This window comes from Mustelus asterias, chromosome 22, assembly GCF_964213995.1.
Source record: "Mustelus asterias chromosome 22, sMusAst1.hap1.1, whole genome shotgun sequence".
NCBI classification, from domain to species: Eukaryota; Metazoa; Chordata; class Chondrichthyes; order Carcharhiniformes; family Triakidae; genus Mustelus; species Mustelus asterias.
The window spans coordinates 71,364,484-71,384,402 of record NC_135822.1 but is presented as its reverse complement, the minus strand read 5'-3'; the positions used below and the strand labels follow the sequence as shown (position 1 = coordinate 71,384,402).

General features: G+C 46.4%; 1 protein-coding gene across 5 annotated transcripts in view; it reads left to right on the top strand.

The window, feature by feature from the left end:
- Positions 1-19,919, top strand: part of rhobtb2a (Rho related BTB domain containing 2a) — an 87,512-nt gene that overhangs the window by 48,825 nt on the left and 18,768 nt on the right. For all 5 annotated transcript variants that reach the window (XM_078239614.1, XM_078239618.1, XM_078239615.1 and 2 more), the window contains 2 exons: positions 4,893-5,011; positions 14,604-14,754. In XM_078239614.1, the coding sequence (XP_078095740.1) occupies positions 4,893-5,011; positions 14,604-14,754 (270 nt within the window). The remainder of the gene's footprint in view (positions 1-4,892; positions 5,012-14,603; positions 14,755-19,919) is intronic.

Sequence of the window (19,919 nt, the reverse complement as noted above, 5' to 3'; positions counted from 1 at the left end):
AATTCTCCATCAGTGTACCCGAACAGGCACCAGTGTGTGGCGACTAGGGGATTTTCACAGTAAGTTCATTGTAGTGTTAATGTAAACCTACTTGTGACACTAATAAAATAAACTTTAACAAACTTTAAACTTTCCCTTAATTTATCCAGACTATTCACCTCAGCCAGTGAGTAGCACATCTTTTCCACTCTCTCGGTAAAGACACTTCTGCTGGATTCTCAGTTGGATACTGTAAGAGTTTTAACAACACCAGGTTAAAGTCCAACAGGTTTATTTGGTAGCAAATGCCATTAGCTGTCGGAGCGCTGCTCCTTCATCAGAATGGATATCATTCTCAGTTGGATGTCAGAGTGTCTCTCCCTTTTTTATTTACTGCCTCAGTTACTTTTTTTTACACATTCGTGGGACATGGGCGTCGCTGGCTAGGCCAGCATTTGTTGCCCACCCCTAGTTGCCCCTTGAGAAGGTGGTGGTGAGCTGCCTTCTTGAATCGCTGCAGTCCACGTGCTGTGGGTTGACCCACAATGTCGCTACCGAGGGAATTCCAGGATTTTGACCCAGCGACTGTGAAGAAATGGTGATACAACAACAGAAAATGCTGGAAAATCTCAGCAGGTCTGACAGCATCTGTGGGGAGAGAATAGAGCTAACATTTCGAGTCTAGATGACCCTTCGCCAGCTCTGACAGGAAACACTGGTTTGACATGTTTGGCAAAGGAAGTGGAGGAGAGATGGGGCCAGTTTCCTGTCACACAATGCGGTATTATGATCTGGAATACGATGTCTGAAGCAAAGTGAGTGGTACCTTTCCAAAAGAGAATCGCTTGTATACTTAAAAAGAAAATATTTGCAGTACTTTGTAGAGAGGACGAGGGAGTAACACTAATTAGAAAGCTCTATCAACGAGTGATCGAGTGATAAAGGCACACTGGCTTCCTGAGCTGTATGATTCTACTCTACTACAGAATCTTTACAGTGCAGGAGGAAGCCATTTGGCCCATCGAGTCTGCAATGGCTCTCTGAAAGAGCATTCTACCCAGTCCCACCCCCTGCCTTATCCCCCTAATCTTGCACATTCTTTCTTTTCACATAGCAATCCAATTCCCTTTGGAATATCTCGATCAAACCTGCCTCCACCGCCCTCTCAAGAAGTTCATTCCTGACTCAAACACCCCCTCTGGGTGAAAATAAAGTGTTTCCTCAAGTCACTTGTACTCCTTTTGCCCATTATTTTCGATCTGTGTCCTCTAGTTTTTGATGGCCTCTTGGGTGAAAACACTTGCTCGCTATTTACCCTGTCCATACCCCTCAGCATCTTGGAATACCTCGATCAACCCTCCTCTCAGCCTTCTTTTCTCCAAGGAAAACAGACACAACCTCTCCAACCTACCCTCGTAGCAACAGTCAACACAAATGGTGAAGTTGAATTTGAATTCAATAAAAAATAGCTGGAGTTAAGTATCTACTGGTGACCATGAAACCATTGCTGATTGTCGGTAAAACCCACCTGGTTCACTAATGTTCTTTAGGGAAGGAAATCTGCCATCCTTACCCGGTGTGGCCTACGTGGGTGGCACAGTGGTTAGCACTCTGCCTCACAGCCAGGGACCCGGGTTCGATTCCCGGCTTGGGTGGAGTTTGCACGTTCTCCCCGTGTCTGCTTGGGTTTCCTCCAGGTGCTCTGGTTTCTTCCCACAGGCCAAAGATGTGCGGGTTAGTTGGATTGGCCATGCTAAATTGCCCCATTTGTGTCAGGGGGACCAGGTAGGGTAAAAGCTTTGTGTTATGGGGATAGGGCCCTGGGTGGGATTGTGGCTGGTGCAGACTCGATGGGCCGAATGGCCTCCTTCTGCACTGTAGGGATTCTATGATTCTTCTATGATTCTATGTGACTCCAGAGCCACAGCAAAGTGGTTGACTCTCAACTGCCCTCCAAGGGCAAGTAGGGATGGGCAATAAATGCTGGCCAGCCAGCGACACCCATGTCCCACAAATGAATTTTAAAAATCGAATTAAGATCAAATTGATTGTCAGGACAGGTTCGAGGGGCTAAATAAACGACTCGTATTCCAATGTTGTTAAACTGTAGGCCACTGAATTCTCGGGTATCTGCAGAGAAAATGATGTGTCTCTGGCCCTGAATCAATTCCGCTGCTTAAAAAAGGATTCAACGTTTTTGTTTAAAAAGAAAGCGGATATCTCCTTGGATTCCCTGGTGTGCTTTGAAATTGATCAGAGTACAGGCACATCCAAACACACACTGATTGACAAATTTACACAGTGAGAAATCTAGGTGAAGGAAGGTCCCAGGCTCAAGGAAAAGACATGACAGTATCTTTAAAAAATAAGAGTATGAGGTTAGACGAGTGAATGTGGAACTGATCCCTCCAGGAGACTGGTCTGGAGTTACGTTTGAGGTCAGGATTAATGAGCTCGGGAACATCAGTAAATGAAAACCTGGCTCTCAAAGAGGTGGCAATTATTGGCTTGATTTGGAAGAAATATAAAGAAATGTTAGCACTGCTCCCTCACAGCACCAGGGACCCAGGTTCAAGTCCGGCCTTGGGTGAGCAAACATGTGCAGTTTAGGTTGATTGGCCTTTCGAAATTGTCCCTTAGTATCGTAAGATGTATAGGTTAGGGGTTAGTTCCGAAAGATGTGCTATTTAGGTGCATTGGCCGTGCTAAATTCTCCCTCAGTGTACCTGAAAAGGTGCCGGAGTGTGGCGACTTGGGGATTTTCACAGTAACTTCATTGCAGTGTTCGTGTAAGCTGACTTGTGACACGCGTGAATAAATTTAAATTGAATTAGCGGGGTAAATATGTGGGGTTATGGAGATGGAGCCTGGGTAAGATGGGTAAGAGTTGGTGCAGACGTGATGGGCTGAATGGCCTCTTTCTGCACTGTAGAGATTCTATGGTTCTACGAAGGTTTTTAAACAATGGGGTATTCATTACCTTCTGGAAGAGCAAAGAGGAGATTAAACTGGAGGATTGAGTCAGTGCACGGCCAAGGGAAGGTGCATTAAAACTCAATGGAATGATCAGAATAAAAGTGGCATGGTCAGTGTTAAGGGGAGAAAATGATTGGGATGCCGATGAAGCAAAGTTAGAGGGAAAGCAGTGCTCTGAAGGAGCTTCCAGTTGGTGGAATTTTAATAAAAGAATGAACTGTTAATTGTAGCAGAGAGGGTGAAATTTGAGAGGAATATCAGTGGCTGTGACCAAATCTTCAATAGAAGGCGAGACAAGAGAGCAGATAAACATTTAACACGCTTCCAGGGAGGAAAAAGGTTGAGTGTTAATGATGGGAGATTGCCAGGGTGAGTCGTCTGTCTCCTACTCAGAAACCTGGCCTGACATAACATAGTAAGAAGTCTCACAACACCAGGTTAAAGTCCAACAGGTTTATTTGGTAGCAAAAGCCACAAGCTTTCGGAGCGCTTGCTGCTCCTTCATCAGGTGAGTGGGAGTTCTGTTCACAAACAGGGCATATAAAGACACAAACTCAATTTACAAAATAATGGTTGGAATGCGAGTCTTTACAGGTAATCAAGTCTTAAAGGTACAGAACATGCCTCGCGCTGTCTGTGTGGAGTTTGCACGTTCTCCCCGTGTCTGCGTGGGTTTCCTCCGGGTGCTCCGGTTTCCTCCCACAATCCGAAGATGTGCGGGTTCGGTTGATTGGCCATGCTAAATTGACCCGAGTGTCAGGGGGACTTGCTAGGGTAAATATGTGGGGTTAGAGGAATAGGACCTGAGTGGGATTGTGGTGGGTGCAGACTCGATGGGCTGAATGGTTCCTTCTGCAATGTAGGGATTCTATGATTCGATGCTTCTATGAACATTCAAGGCTATGGGCCAAATGCTGGTAAATGGGATTAGATGGGAGGTCAAGTGTTTCTCGCATGTCAGTGTAGACTCGATGGGCCAAAGGACCTCTTCTGCACTATATGATTCTATGAGAAGCATTTTCTCCCATGATCGGAAGGACGTGAACACACTGGAGGAGGTGCAGAGGAGATTTACCAGGATGCTGCCTGGGATGGAACATTTAAGTTATGAAGAGAGGTTGGGTAGGCTTGGGTTGTTTTCTTTGGAGCAGAGAAGACTGAGGGGCGACCTGATTGAGGTGTACAAGATTATGAGAGACATGGACAGGGTGGATAGGGAGCAGCTGTTCCCCTTAGTTGAAGGGTCAGTTATGAGGGGACACAAGTTAAAAGTGAGGAGTGGGAGGTTTAGGGGGGATTTGAGGAAAAACGTTTTTACCCAGGGGGTGGTGATGGTGCAGCCTGGGTGGGTGGTGGAGGCGGGATGCCTCGCGTCCTTTAAAAAATACCTGGAAGAGCACTGGGCACGTCATAACACCCAAGGCTATGGGCCAAGTGCTGGCAAGTGGGATTAGGTGGGCAGGTCAGGGCCTTTCATGTGTCGGTGCAGACTCGATGGGCCGAAGGGCCTCTTCTGCGCTGTCATATTCTGTGATTGAGTGGGCAGTGACCAATTCTGTTTTTGGCCTCTGATAGCACTTGCTTTAGTTGGGTGACTTGTCATTTCAAAGGCTTCTGTTGGTTATTTGGTGGACACATCGCAATGAGCTGACGTTTCTGGCCAGCCATCATGCTCAACTTCATCCTGAAAGTTAACATCTTGTTGACTGAGGGATGGGGATATCTGTCAATATCTGCAGACTTGTCTGGCTAACCCAGCGCACGTCCCTATGGCAACAGCTCAGAGTGCTTGCGTCTCCGTATGTGTGACATTAGCCTGGAAAAAGCTGCTGAACCAATTGTTCAGGCACTTGATGTTAACACCTTCAATTTGTGACGCATTCTGAGTGGCAAACTGTGCTGAAAGGAACCTCTCCTCTGCTCTTCTTTCGCAACAGATGTGGTCTTTAAGCTGGATGATGGGACAATCTGTGCACATAAACCCTTGCTAATCTCCAGCTGCGACTGGATGGCCGCAATGTTTGGAGGTCCGTTTGTGGAGAGTTCAACAAAAGAGGTAAGGCAGTGACTGATGGGGCCGGTCACGTATTCTGGGTCAGTTACAGGGGCAAAGGACAAAAGGGGTCAACCTTGACTTTGGGGAAGTTCGGTGCTGATAAAATCCTACTCTCTGCCCCACTTAGCGTAGTTACACAATGTTAAAATCCACCTCCAGGGGTTCACAGAAGCAAGATGTTTCTTAGCTGTGGGCTTCCAAACTAAACATGATCAAACTCTGTTTCAAAGTTTGTCACATTCACATATTCCCTGCAAGATGCTTATCTGAATTTCTCCTGAGATTCGAGTTGGAGCAGAGGGTAATGACTACCACCCACATTCAAAATTAGAATTCAATTTTACCTCCCTCTTTCTCTCCACTGATCTACACCCCTCAGAACACCATCATTATTGAGTCTTTTTCGGATGGTGTTAAGAACCAGGCCAGAAACTCCAAGGTGTTTTATAAAGTTAGCCTCGACCCCAAGTTTTTACATTTAAATTTGGTCTTGGGTGAGCATAAGTTGTTTCACTCCAGGTATGATTCAAGTGACCCACTCGGAAACTTTTATCAAAACAAAGTTTATTTAAGAAAACAGCTAAAACATGACAAAAAGAAATTAGCCTGACTTTTACCAATTACAAGATTTAAACATAACACAGTATAAACAGCTAGCTATCTCTGTTGTTCCAAGTCAAACACCATCCCATTCTAGGCTTGACACAGAAACAAGTTTGCTCACGTGATGTTGGATTCTCAGCTTTTTTTTACATCTGCTGTGAGTTGTCCTTTGAATGTTGGATTAAATCTCTGAGACTTCCCAGTCCTGGAACTTTCCAAAAAGCCTCTGGAGAGAGGCAGAGACAGAGACACTGCCTTCTTCCAACAGCAACTGAGAAAATGAAACCATAACTTAGACTTTTCTGTGGAACGAAACTGTCCCCAGGCATATCACCTGACCTATCAATCACCCCGAAATCAAGCTCCACTCAGCAATCCCCAAAGGACCATAAAACCCCATGACACTGCATTAGTCCATATTAAAATCAGCATGATGTCCATTATATTGCTGCAGTAACAATTAGAGGACACTGGTTACAGACATCATGGCACCAATAAAATGCTAGGAGCTCCTTGAAAAACCTGCAGAGAAACATGATTAAAATACATTTCTTAAAGGCACAGAATCGTCACAATGGGTTAAACAGCTGACCTGCAGATAGTTTTCGGGTGAAAGCTTTCCAAAAAACACACACAATGGCCACAAAAATGAGTCCTGACATAAAGGAGTGGAGGACGGCTCCTATCCACTTGTATGGAGTTTGCACGTTCTCCCAGTGTCTGCGTAGGTTTCCTCCCAAACTCCAAAGATGTGCAGATTGATTGGCCATGCTAAATTGCCCCTTAGTCTCTAAAGATGTGTAGGTTAGGTGGATTGGCCCTGCTAAATGTGCAGGGTTACAGGGATAGCATGGGGTGTGGGGTGGGTCTAGGTAAAATGCTCTTTCGGAGCGTCAGTGCGGACTCGATGGACTGAATGGCCTCCTTGAGCACTGTTGGGATTCTCGGATTATATCTCGAGTTGGTGCCCACTGTTACTGCTGAATGCAGCAAGGTAATGCAACAAGGTAAAACGACAAGGGAAGATGGGGTCTGTCACAGATGTGCAGCCAGAGGTTTGTCCACAAATCCACACCAAGTGACACCTTTCACCCGTCACAGTCTGAGGTAGATATTGTAGAAAACGTCGAACTCTCTTTCACCTCCAGTGCTGCGTTATCACCTGCAGTGCAGCCGCAGCATTGGGGAAGTAAAACTCAAGGATGCTGACATTGTGAAATGGTGAGGGTGCGTTCTAAAACAGCAGCGCTCAGTGTGGCCCTGTGCACTGAGCAGGAATTACACTGCTTCACCACTTGTGTTCAGATTGAAGGAACATGCCTCACGTCATATTGAAGCCAGCCCTCCCTCCATCTCTAACCTCAAACAGAATGCGTGTAACAACAGTAAGAGTTTTAACAACACCAGGTTGAAGTCTAACAGGTTTATTTGGTAGCAAATGCCATTAGCTACCAAATTCTATTGCTCCCATTGCTACCAAATAAACCTGTTGGACTTTAACCTGGTGTTGTTAAAACTCTTACTGTGTTTACCCCAGTCCAACGCCGGCATCTCCACATTGTAACAACAGTGACAAAGTGTGCTTTTCTGTGCCGTGACTCACATTCTGTCCAAGGGCACGAACAATAGTTTGGCAAATAATTGATAACCGACTTCATTGTCCTTCTGGTTGAGAACTCTGTGCCCCAGTGTCCTTGCGTAACACTTTTATTTTTGGAGGAAGAAAACAACATTGTCTGTTCCTTCACTCGGTCTCCACACGACCTCAATCCTGTCTTATTGAACGCTCCGACAGCCATCAGGTGGCACAGTGGGTTAGCGCTGCTGCCTCACAGCTCCAGGGACCCGCGTTCAATTCCAGCTTCGAGTCACTGTCTGGGTGCAGTTTTTTTTTGTTCTCCCCGTGTCTGCGTGGGTTTCCTCCGGGTGCTCCGGTTTCCTCCCACAGTCCCAAGATGTGCGGGTTAGGTTGATTGGCCATTCTAAAATTGCCCCTTCGTGTCCTGAGATGCGTAGGTTAGAGGGATTAGTGGGTAAAATATGTAGGGATATGGGGGTAGGGCCTGGGTGGGATTGTGGTCGGTGCAGATTCGATGGGCCAAAAGGCCTCCTTCTGCACGGTAGGGATTCTATGGATTCAATGTACCTCCAAAGTTTAACCTCTCTTGTTTCTTCTGATCTGTAATTGAGGCCAAAATCATGGTCTTCCTCCACCCTCCGGTTTACTCTCTCGCTATGAATGGTTCGTCTGAATAACATTGCTTTAATAAATCTGGCAATTCCTTTTTCCCCAAGAAATCATACCCAAGTCTTGAAAGCAAAGCTCGGCGGTTCTCGAGACACTTGAAGAGCTCCGCGCTCTCCTGCACTTTGACCTTCCCACCGTGCCTCTTAATTTCTGGACAGTTTGGATTCGTCAGAGCTGTGGACAGGTGTAATGCTTAGTGAGCTTTCATTTTTTAACTCCGTTGGCATTGCTGCAGTATTTTGGTGCCACGAGCAGTTGGCGCAGTGGGGGTGGGGGATGGGAGTATGCGCTGATTACCATGTATGGTGACTTTCCATAATATCTCAAACCAAATCTGTAGGTTTTCCTGCCCCCCGCAACTGGTACAACAGTTGCCAAGTGTGACTTGGCCTCAGTGCAGTGACCAACATTAGGAGGATGAAGGAAAATCAGCAATATTCCCATTCTTCTTCAAATCATCTCCATTCGCCTCGGGTGGAGAGAATCAGGTTCCCATTCTTCACCAGTGTGTTCTGAAAGCAGCTTGCACATGTTAGAGACCAGATCAGAAACCCCAAGGTATATTCTGAAGTTAGACTAGACCCCAAAAACTTTTTATTTTGGCATTAGTGTGAGGATAAGGTGTTTCATTCTCGTTGTGGTTCTATTGACACACTCGGAAGCTTTTATCAAAACAAATTGTATTTTTAACAGTACAATTTAATTATAACGAATGAATTAGTTTAATTTTGACCAATTGAAATACTTAAGCATGACAAGATACAATTCTTAACTGCTAACCTATCTCTATTAGTTCCAATTTAAGCAATCTTCCTCATAGACTTAAATTCCACTTCAGAATCAGTTAGCAAACAACACACGCTTACGTAGCCTATCAGTCCTCAAGCCTCCAGAACACCTCTGGAGAGAGAGACCTACTTCTCCTGGCAGGTCCCAAATTGCAGGCTCCAGACGGAGATAAAGAAGGAGGCCTCCTACTCCTTGCAGACTCAACAGAAACTGCCTGCTTGTCTCTGTCAGCTTAGCTCACATGACTGTCTCTTATCAATCATCCGAATTAAACCCTACTCTGAAACCCCAGGGGAAAACCCTAAAATACACAAAAATGCATTAGCTCAGATTAAAACAAGCACTCCATTGTCCAGGATCAATTATTCTCCTGCATTCTCAGCATGTGGGTTGCCTGGGGCAGACAAATCAACACCGTAAACAGAGCTGAATTTTAAACATACCCCTCCCAAGACACATGATATAATACATTTCTTAAAGGCACAGTATTGTCTCACACACATTCGGCTGCAGTGGAAACCCAACATGAGTATCAGTCACCCCTACAGTGAAGAATGGAGAATACCAGGAATGAAAATTTTAAAAAGCTTGGAGCAAACCTAGATTTAAGAGCAAAGTCCTCAAACTCGTTCTGGGGTCGGAGGACCAACAAATGGATATGCCTTGGGTGGGAGTCCATGTATGGACTATCACGGAGCCTAGCCACTTGGTACAGGCAAGCCAGCTTGTATCAGTGCTGGACCCCAACCTGGGAAAAAAAGGAGTGTTAACATCAGGAAAGGGACCTAGCAAAGAGCAATTTACCAGCAAGAGCCCATGTAAAATGGGGGGGGAAAAACCCAAAGAGAATGGAAGGATAGATTGAATATTGCATTATCTATCGATATACCCATAACCTATAACATTGACCGATAACATTATAATTATAGAACAAAGAAAACTACAGCACAGGAACAGGCCCTTCGGCTCTCCAAGCCTGCATCGACCATGCTGCCTGCCTTAACTAAAACCCCCTACCCTTCCGGGAACCATATCCCTCTATTCTCATCCTATTCATGTATTTGTCAAGACGCCCCTTAAAAGTCACTACCGTATCCGCTTCCACTACCTTCACCCTCTACGAGTTGCAGGCACCCACCACCCTCTGTGTAAAAAATCTGCCTCGGACATCTCCTTTAAACCGTGCCCCTCGCACCTTAAACCTGTGTCCCCCCCCAGTAATTGACTCTTCCACCCTGGGAAAAAGCTTCTGACTATCCACTCTGTCCATGCCTCCCATAATCTTGTAGACTTCTATCAGGTCGCCCCTCAACCTCCGCCGTTCCAGTGAGAACAAACCAAGTGTCTCCAACCTCTCCTCATGGCTAATGCGCTCCAGACCAGGCAACATCCTGGTAAATCTTTTCTGTACCCTCTCCAAAGCAAAATGTTGCATAATCAGTGAAATGTTGCAAATTAGAGTTGTGTAAATGCATCAAATGTCACGATTTGCATGAGAGACTTGTGAAAAACATTATCGGACTGCATCAGGATCTCTCCAAGCACCACAGAGGTGAGGAAACAAATCTCATCACTGTTGTAACGTAGCCAGCTTGTGCACAGCAAGATCCCACTGACAGTAACAATACTCTGCTTCCCTCATGTTGGTTGAGGGACAATGTTGGCCTGGGACGTATTTAGAAAATGAAATTGGGATCAGATTGCAGAGACTTTGGCTGAGGACATCGGGGGGGGTGGGGGGGGGGGGGTGCTTTTCAGCATGAGCTGAAGGTTCCTTGCTGTTCAGTGTTTGCTCTCTCCATTTCACACTGGGCTCGCTGCGTCTGTACTTTGCCCTCAGTGCGTGTTTCAGAACCCAAGATAGAGTGAAAATGGCAAGATGAATCTCGCTCTGTTTTATTAATCAGACAGGAGGCAGCTCAATCACCAGAGGCTCAATGTGCAGATGATGTCAGCGCTGATGCTGCCTGCAAGATCTGGAATGTTTTCCGTTCTCTTTGGGCAGCTATTGAGAAAGACATTCGGAGATGGAGCTGTTCAGTTCCTGACCTTCCATGTTTTATGAAGAGCTGTGCTGTCTGTCTGAAGGTTACTGTGCTATTTATAGAACTGACAATGAAGCAACGTGATTCTCTTTTATTGCGGTTTAAATATAAAGGGATTACATTGTGTGTGATACAAGTCAACATCTCCATCTGAGAGTTAGTACATTAAACCACTCCCTCAGCCACCCAGAAAGGGAAAGGGCTGTGATTTTGTTTATTCAAAACTGCAGGGTTTTTTTTTCAAGTATTTTGGAGTTTTGCTTTTCTCACAGAAACTCATAGTCGGGGATTTTCACAGTAACTTCATTGCAGTGTTAATGTAAGTCAACTTGTGACTCATAAATAAGTAAAATAGACGTAGAATCTCTACAGTGCAGAAGGAGGCCATTCAGCCCATCGAACCTGCACCGACAACAATGCCACCCAGGCCCTATCCCCGTATTTACCCTGCCAATCTCCCTGAAACTAAGGGGCAATTTAGCCTGCCCAATCCACCTAACCTGGACATCTTTGGAGCGTGGGAAGAAACCAGAGCAGCCAGAGGAAACCCACGCAGACACGGGGAAAACGTGCAGACTCCACAAAGACAGTAACCCGAGGCCGGAATTGAACCTGGGTCCCTGGCTCTGTGTTGTAGCAGTGCCAATGTGCCACCGTGCTGCCCTGATGGCAAGAAAAGATTTGGATTCTGTGGAACAGCCATTTAAAGAGCTGATGGCTGCTTCCAGGCGCTCTCCTTTTCCATCCTCTGCCAGACCCTTCCCATGGTGAGGGTCCCAGGATGTTCAATGTGTTAGCCACCCCTTTCTATTTCCCAGTTTCTGTTTGGTTAGTGCGGTATGCCAGTGTCAACTCCTGTGTTGCATAAACACAGACACACACATACTGTGTGGTTACATGGATCGTCACAGAGGAACGACTATTAGGAAGTCTGCGATGCGAATTCACTGATGTGCACTTGTCTGTGTTTTACCCTTGTACTGTCAGCTGTCCCTGTGGAAACACATTGATAGTACACACAGTTGCAGTGTGCAGCTGCCATATACACGATGCACACTCTATCCTGTTCATGTTGCTGGATATACATGTCGCAGTGTTGGGGATTTTGCGAGAAAGAAGTACAATTGTTTTAAGTTTATTTATTAGTGTCACAAGTAGGCTTACATTAACACTGCAATGAAGTTACTGTGAAAACCCCCTCGTCGGCACACTCCAGCGCCTCTTCGGGTACACTGAGGGAGAATTTAGCATGGCCAATGCACCTAACCAGCACGTCTTTCAGACTGTGGAAGGAAGCCAGAGCACCCGGAGGAAACCCACGCAGACACGGTGAGAACGTGCGGACTCCACAGACATGTCCCAAGCCGGGAATTGAACCCGGGTCCCTGGTGTTGTGGGGCAGCAGTGCTAACCACTGTGCCACTGTGCCATGTGGCCTGAGCTTTGAATCACAGGTCTATTGTGAGGTTGCTTGGTGTCTTTCTCAGATGTCTGGAGGCTTGTGTGATTGAATATAAACTGTTTATATCCCACACGCAACTATATACCTATCTCCACGGCACAGCCCTGTCTCGCTGCTGTCTTTGGGCTGACTCCTCTCTGCACAAAGTCTACCACCATCTGACCCTCGACATCACAATATGGGTGGTACTGTTCTCCAGCCCCACATTAACCCTTGCTACGCCGAACACGCTGATACTAAATTCCAACACCATTGCAACATCAATGTACATTTCAGCGACAAATCGGTGCATTCCAATTTTTCTGAAATTCACCCAGTTTGTTTTGATTTCATATTCTAACTCTGCCTATTGTTGGTGAGCCATGACACGGAGCAGTTCGTCAAAATACCCTGAAATTACACAGCTGGGGGCAAGTTAAGAGTTGGTTGTGAACTCTGCTTGGATACATTCCCAGAGGTTTTATCTCCTGACCTGCTGTCTCCAAATGCCGCCCCCCCCCCCCCCCCCAGCATCCTCCTGCCACTGGCCAGTGGACATAGTAAACTCATGGCATCGTGGTTAGCACTGCTGCTTCACAGCTCCAGGGACCCGGGTTCGATTCCCAGTTTAGGTAACTGCCTGTATGGAGTTTGCACATTCCCCCCGTGTCTACGTGGGTTTCTTCCCATAGTCCGAAAGACGGGCTGGTTAGGTGCATTGGCCGTGTTAAATTCTCCCTCAGTGTACCCGAACAGGCTCCGGAGTGTGGCGACTGGGGGATTTTCACAGTAACTTCATTGTAGTGTTAATGTAAGAGTAATTGTGACAAATGAATAAACTTAAAAAACTTTAAACTCAGACAAGCCTTTCTTCAGCATTTAGAAAGTGATTAGACTCTTTATTGGAATGGTTTTTGATCAGCATTGACAAACCTGCCTTTCTCCCACCTCCCATCATTTTGGCATTGATGGGACAGAAGTGTTTTGGAATTTTTTTCTCATCGTGTTGCTGGCAGGAGGTGTCCCAGCGATTCATCTTGAATTCCTGATGAGTCCAGGGCTATCCTGGAATATTAACAACCCAACATGATGTGTTCCGTCAGATCTCCTATCTCCTCTGCAACTAATTGCAAAGGAACAGCAGTGGTGGCATGGGTCCCAGAGCTTGTTAGCCTGCAATCTGTGGCAGAAAGCAGGTGAGTGGGATAATGTAGACAGCTGTACCCAAGAGCCAGGAGAGGTATGGATGGGCCAAATGATCTCCCTCAGCGCTGTCTAACTTTACCCAACCCAACCCAGCAAACAAGTGCCAGGAGTCACGAGTATTATAGTTACCGCTTCCGTTTGTTTGATCCTCACAGGGTGACTGTGCACTCAGTAACCTTTGGAATCGTAGAATCCCTACAGTGCAGAAGGAGGCCTTTCGGCCCATCGAGCCTGCACTGACCACAATCCCAACCAGGCCCTATCCCCGTAGCCCCATGTATTAACTCTGCTGATCCCCCCTTGACACTAAGGGGTAATTGAGCATAGCTAATCCACCTAACCCACGCATCTTTGGAGTGTGGGAGGAGGAAACCACCCAGAGGAAGCCCATGCAGACACGGAGAGAACTTACAAATTCCACACAGACTTTGTTGGAATCGATAGTTTGATATATTTCCTGAGTAACAAATAATTGTGCGTGTGTGTGTTGTGTGTGTGTGGTGTGCGTGCGTGTGTTGTGTGTGTGTGTTCTGTATGCTCGCAGTATGTCAAAGTAACACATTCTTTTTACACAGTTTGTGGTGTCTGTTCACGCTTCAGTTTCTTCACTGCTATGTGCAACATAATTTAAGCCCCGAGGTTTATTTTTAATTCACGGATCTACACTTTGAAGAAAGACACAACTTGTCTTTCTGAAGCATCTTTCACAGTCTCAGTACATTGCTAATGCGGCACTTTCTCAAGTGTAGTCAGTGTTGTCATGTCGCAGTCACGGCAACTAATTTTCACCCAGCAAGCCGTTGCAAACTGCCATGTGATAATGGCCAGGATCATTCATTTTCACGTTGTTGATTCAGGGATTAATATTGGCCAGGCCACCAGAGAGAAAACTCTTCCCCCTCCTCTTTGAGATGAAGTGATGTGGGATCTTCCACATAAGGCCGAGGTCGGCCAAGGTCTCAGTTTAACGCCTTATTTCAAAGCAAGCACTTCAGTCTCTGCCCGAGTATCAACTTGAATTCGGTACTCCAGTCTTTGATGTGAAACTTAAATGCACAACCTTTTGACTCAGGGTGGATTCACTGAGGCACAGCTGATTGTCAATCTACCACACTACAAACCAGTTCTCCCAGATGCAAGGGTGGAAGAAATGAGTCATGATTTTTGATTTTTGTGATCAGCGGTTCATGGTGAGAAATTGCTGTTATCCTTGTCGTACGGGGTGCAGAGATAATACCTTTGATAATGCCTTTCAAACAGGTGTACTTTCCAAACACATACAAGAGCTGCATGCAAGCGGTGCTGGAATACCTGTACACAGGACAGTTCTGTTCCAGCCCAGATCTGGATTCCATGGAACTCATTGTGCTGGCAAACCGTCTGTGTCTACCCCACCTGGTCGCATTGACAGGTAAGAGCTGTGATCTCACCATTCTTCACCTTGTGTTCGGACAGCTAACTGTAACGTTCACAGTATCATAGAATCCCTGCAGTGCAGAAGGTAGCCGTTCAGCCCATCAAGTCTGCACCGACCACAATCCCACCCAGGCCCTATCCCCATAACCCCATCCCAGGTCACTGAAAGTGGCAATGCAGGTGGAGAAGGTAGTCAAGAAGGCATACGGCATGCTTGCCTTCATCGGCCGGGGCATTGAGTTTAAAAATTGGCAAGTCATGTTGCAGCTTTATAGAACCTTAGTTAGGCCGCACTTGGAATATAGTGTTCAATTCTGGTCGCCACACTACCAGAAGAATGTGCAGGCTTTGGAGAGGATACAGAAAAGATTTACCAGGATGTTGCCTGGCATTAGCTATGAGGAGAGGTTGGAGAAACTTGGTTTGTTCTCAGTGGAGCGACGGAGGTTGAGGGGCGACCTGATAGAAGTCTACAAGATTATGAGGGGCATGGACAGAGTGGATAGTCAGAAGCTTTTTCCCAGGGTGGAAGAGTCAATTACGAGGGGGCACAGGTTTAAGGTGCGAGGGGCAAGGTTTAAAGGAGATGTATGAGGCACGTTTTTTACACAGAGTAGTGGGTGCCTGGAACTCGCTGCCAGGGGAGGTGGTGGAAGCGGATACGATAGTGAGTTTTAAAGGGCATCTTGACAAATACATGAACAGGATGGGAATAGAGGGATATGGTCCCTGGAAGGGTGGGGGGTTTTAGTTCAGATGGGCAGCATAGTCAGTGCAGGCTTTTTTTTTAAGTAAAGTTTATTTATTAATCAAAAGTAGGTTTTACATTAACACTGCAATGAAGTTACTGTGAAAATCCCCTAGTCGCCATACTCTGGTACCTGTTCGGGTACACTGAGGGAGAATTAAGCATGGCCAATTCACCTAAACTGCACATCTTTCAGACTGCGGGAGGAAACCGGAGCACCCGGAGGAAACCCACACAGACACGGGGAGAACGCGCAGACTCCACACTGACAGTGACCCAAGCCGGGAATCGAACCCAGTCCCTGGCACTGTGAGGCAGCAGTGTTAACCACTGTGCCGCCATGCCACCCCTTGGAGGCTTGGAGGGCTGAAAGGCCTGTTCCTGTGCTGTAATTTTCTTTGTTCTTTGTATTTCTCCTGTTAATCTCCCTGACACTAAGGGGCAATTTAACATGGCCAATCAACCTAACCCACACATCTTTGGACTCTAAATTATATTATAACATGCCAAATATATAACTTGTAGCTCGGAGGATTACAGCTTCATTTAAGCCTCCTTGCTTGCTCCGCTGAAGAAAGAACTCACATTTCTAATACACCTTTCACAATGTCCCAAAACAGTTCACGGGCAAGCAACAGGTATTTTGCTTAAATGTGGTGCCTGTTGTAATATAGGAAATGCAGCAGCCAACTTTGTGCTTTGCAGGATCCCACGAACAATAATGGAATAAGAGGCCAGGGAATGTATTGCAGAGCCAAAAACAGAAAATGCTGGAAAATTTCAGCAGGTTTGTGTACAGTTCTGGTCACTCGACTACGGAAAGGATATTATTAAACTAGAAAGAGTGCAGAAAAGATTTACGAGGATGCGACCAGGACTTGTTGGTTTGAGTTATAAGGAGAGGCTGGATAGACTGGGACTTTTTTCTCTGGAGCGTAGGAGGCTGAGGGGCGATCTTATAGAGGTCTATAAAATAATGAGGGGCATAGATCAGCTAGATAGTCAAAACCTTTTCCCAAAGGTAGGGGAGTCTAAAACTAGAGGGCATAGGTTTAAGGTGTGAGGGGAGAGATACAAAAAGGACCAGAGGGGCAATTTTTTCACACAGAAGGTGGTGAGTGTCTGGAACAAGTTGCCAGAGGTAATAGTAGAGACGGGTACAATTTTATCTTTTAAAAAGCATTTAGACATGGGTAAGATGGGCATAGAGGGATATGGGCCAAATGCGGCCAAACTAGCTTTGTGGTTTTAAAAAAAGGGCGGCATGGACAAGTTGGGCCGAGGGGCCTGTTTCCATGCTGTAAACCTCTACGACAGTATCTGTGGAGAGAGAATAGAGCCAACGTTTCGAATCTGGATGACCCTTCGTCAGAGCATCAGATTCCAGCATCTGCAGTATTTTGCTTTTATCCATGATGTATTTCAGAGGTGTTGGTTAAGGGATTATTTTATCTTGGACTGCTTTCATCATTTACATTCACCCAAATGGCTCAGTGTGACATCTGATATGAAAGGTGTCAGTACCAACAATGCAGCACTGTGTCTGTACTGCAGTGCAGTGTCAGCCTGGATATAGTGCCCAAGTCTCTGGGATGAGGCTCGAACACACTACCTTTTGACTCAGAGGCAAGCACACTACCTACTGAGTCACACATTCCCGGTGTACACTAGTACTGAAATGATCAATTTGGTGTTAGTGTTCCTAATGAAGGGCTCACTGTGCGACTGCTGTTTGTTGGCAAAAGCATCCTGCATCAACACCCCACCTGAGTGAAACAAGACGTGACGTATGCATCCCAAGCGATCAAAGTTGCAGTGTGTGACACACAAGTCAAATTGAACAAGGCCAGACTGTCAATCCCTTCACCCAGACGGTGGCAGCATGGTGGCACAGTGGGCTGGCACGGTGGCACAGTGGTTAGCACTGCTGCCTCACAGCGCCAGGGACCCAGGTTCAATTCCCGGCTTGGGTCACTGTCGGTGTGGAGTTTGCACGTTCTCCCCGTGTCTGCGTGGGTTTACTCTGGATGCTCCGGTTCCCTCCCACACTCCAAAGATGTGCGGGTTAGGTTGATTGGCCATGCTAAATTGATCTTAGTGTCGGGGGATTAGCAGGGTAAATATGTGGAGATACGGGAATAGGACCTGGTGGGATTGTTGTCGGTGCAAACTCGATGGGCCGAATGGCCTCCCTCTGCACTGTAGGGATTCTATGAATGTGTGGAATTCGCTTCCACAGGAAGTAGTTCAGGCCAAAATGTGTGATTTCAAGAAGAAATTGGATATAGCTCTTGGGGCTAAAGGGATCAAAGAATATGGGGGGAAGGGGGGATCAGGATATTGAATTCGATGATCAGCCATGATCATAATGAATGACAGAGCAGGCTCAAAAGGCTGAATGGCCTACTCCTGCTACTAGTTTCTAGGTTCCCATGTTTCTATTGTGACATTGTTGGAACAAATCTATAAAATCTCCAGAATGAATGACCAATCTCTGGAAACCATCCTTAAAAAGATCTCTAATTAAGGATAGTAACTGTAATAACTCAGGAAGCTGACTGGAATGGAATGATGTTTTATTATTAAATCAAAAGCTAAACCATAACCCTTAACATATGTAAGTCTGGTCTGGGACGATCGGTCTGCAGACCTGCTCAGGGGTCTGCCTTATCAAGGCCTCAGGTGAAAGCTTTCCACTGCTGTCTGGGTTTATTTCCATGAACCAGCATCACCAAGTCAAAGTCAACACAAGTGCTCCTTGAAGGGCAGCTCTAATGTCAGGAGGAAAAGTGTGGGCCATAAGGAAAGCTCAATCCGGCCAGGAAGTCACTTAGCAGAGGACATTGTTGAAGATCATTGGCCAAAAGTCCGGGGGAGAAATCAGGACACTCTTTCAATGCAGCAAATTATTATTTGTCCCAGTCTCTACACCAGTGGTGTAGTGGTATTGCTGCTGAACTAGTACCCGGGGTGGTACGGTGGCACATTGTTATCATTGCTGCCCCACAGTGCCAGGGACCTGGGGCCAGGGACCTGGGTTCGATTCCCGGCCTGGGTCACTGTCTGTGCAGAGTCTGCATGTTCTCCCCATGTCTGTGGGTTTCCTCCGGGTGCTCCGGTTTCCTCCCACAGTCTGTAAGACGTGCTGGTTAGGTGGATTGGCCATGCTAAATTCTCCCTCCGTGTCCCCGAACAGGCGCCGGAGTGTGGCAACTAGGGGATTTTCACACACACTAACTTCATTGTGGTGTTAATGTAAGCCTACTTGTCACACTCAAAATAAATGACTAGTAATCAATGGACCCAGGGTCATGTTCTGCGGACCCAGGTACAAATCCCACTATAGCAGATGGTGAAATTTAAATTCAATAAAACTCTGGAATTAAAAGCCTAATGATGACCATGAAACCACTGTCGATTGTTGTTTTAAAAAAAAAAACATCTGGTTCACTCATGTCCTTTTAGGGAAGGAAATCTGCCGTCCTTAGCTGGTGTGGTGTGACTCCAGAGCCACAGCAATGTGGTTGACTCTCAAACACCCTCTGAAATGGCCTCGGGCAATTAGAGATGAGCAATAAATGCCGGCTCTGCCAGTGACGTACTCTTCCATGGGAGACTAAAAATGACCAGAATTGAATGGAGACTTGAAGAAAAGGATAAATTTGCAGAATTTCACAGGAGGAAGGGGGGAGTGGGATTAAATGGATGGCTGCTTTGAAGAGTCAGCATAGACACCGTGGGCTGAATGGCCTCCTCCTGAGTATTCTGATTCCATCAGCAAGAGGTGTCCCGACAAAAAGCAAGGGAAACTTTCCCAACTCAGCGATAGTCATCAGCGTCACTCTTTGCAGCAATGCCCTACAGTTGCAAAAGGCTCTCGAGTGTGCCAGCAGTTTGAGTCGAAGCTACTGCTGCCTAGCTTTGCTGTTCGAGTCCCAATTATACGCTCGGAAGCCTGTAAGGGGCTTGTGAGGGAGACAGACGGCAGTCACAGTCTTTCACTAGATCCTCCGATGCTGTCTGCCTGCTGGGTATTGCCAGCATTTTCTGTTCTGGACACCAACAGGAATTTGTACACTGTGAAACGTCAGTGTGGCTGAAAGCAGTCTGTTATTTTATATTCTAATAAGGTACACTCACACTTCGCAAACTGCCATCTCTTGTCAACAAGATGATATTTCTTCTTTGAGAATTTTCAGAAAAGGTTAGTTGACTGTAGGTACTCCCTGCGTTCCCCCTCCACTTCTTGGCCTCCCTCTTCTGCATCCAGGCCTTCTGTTCAACCCTCCTCATCTCTGCTTGTTCACCTCATCACACTTTCTTCCCCTGACTCTGACCTCGAGTGCTTTAGTGTTTCCCTTGTTAAAGGCGCCAGATCAGTCCCGGTTCCACAGCAAAGCTCGGGGAAGTGC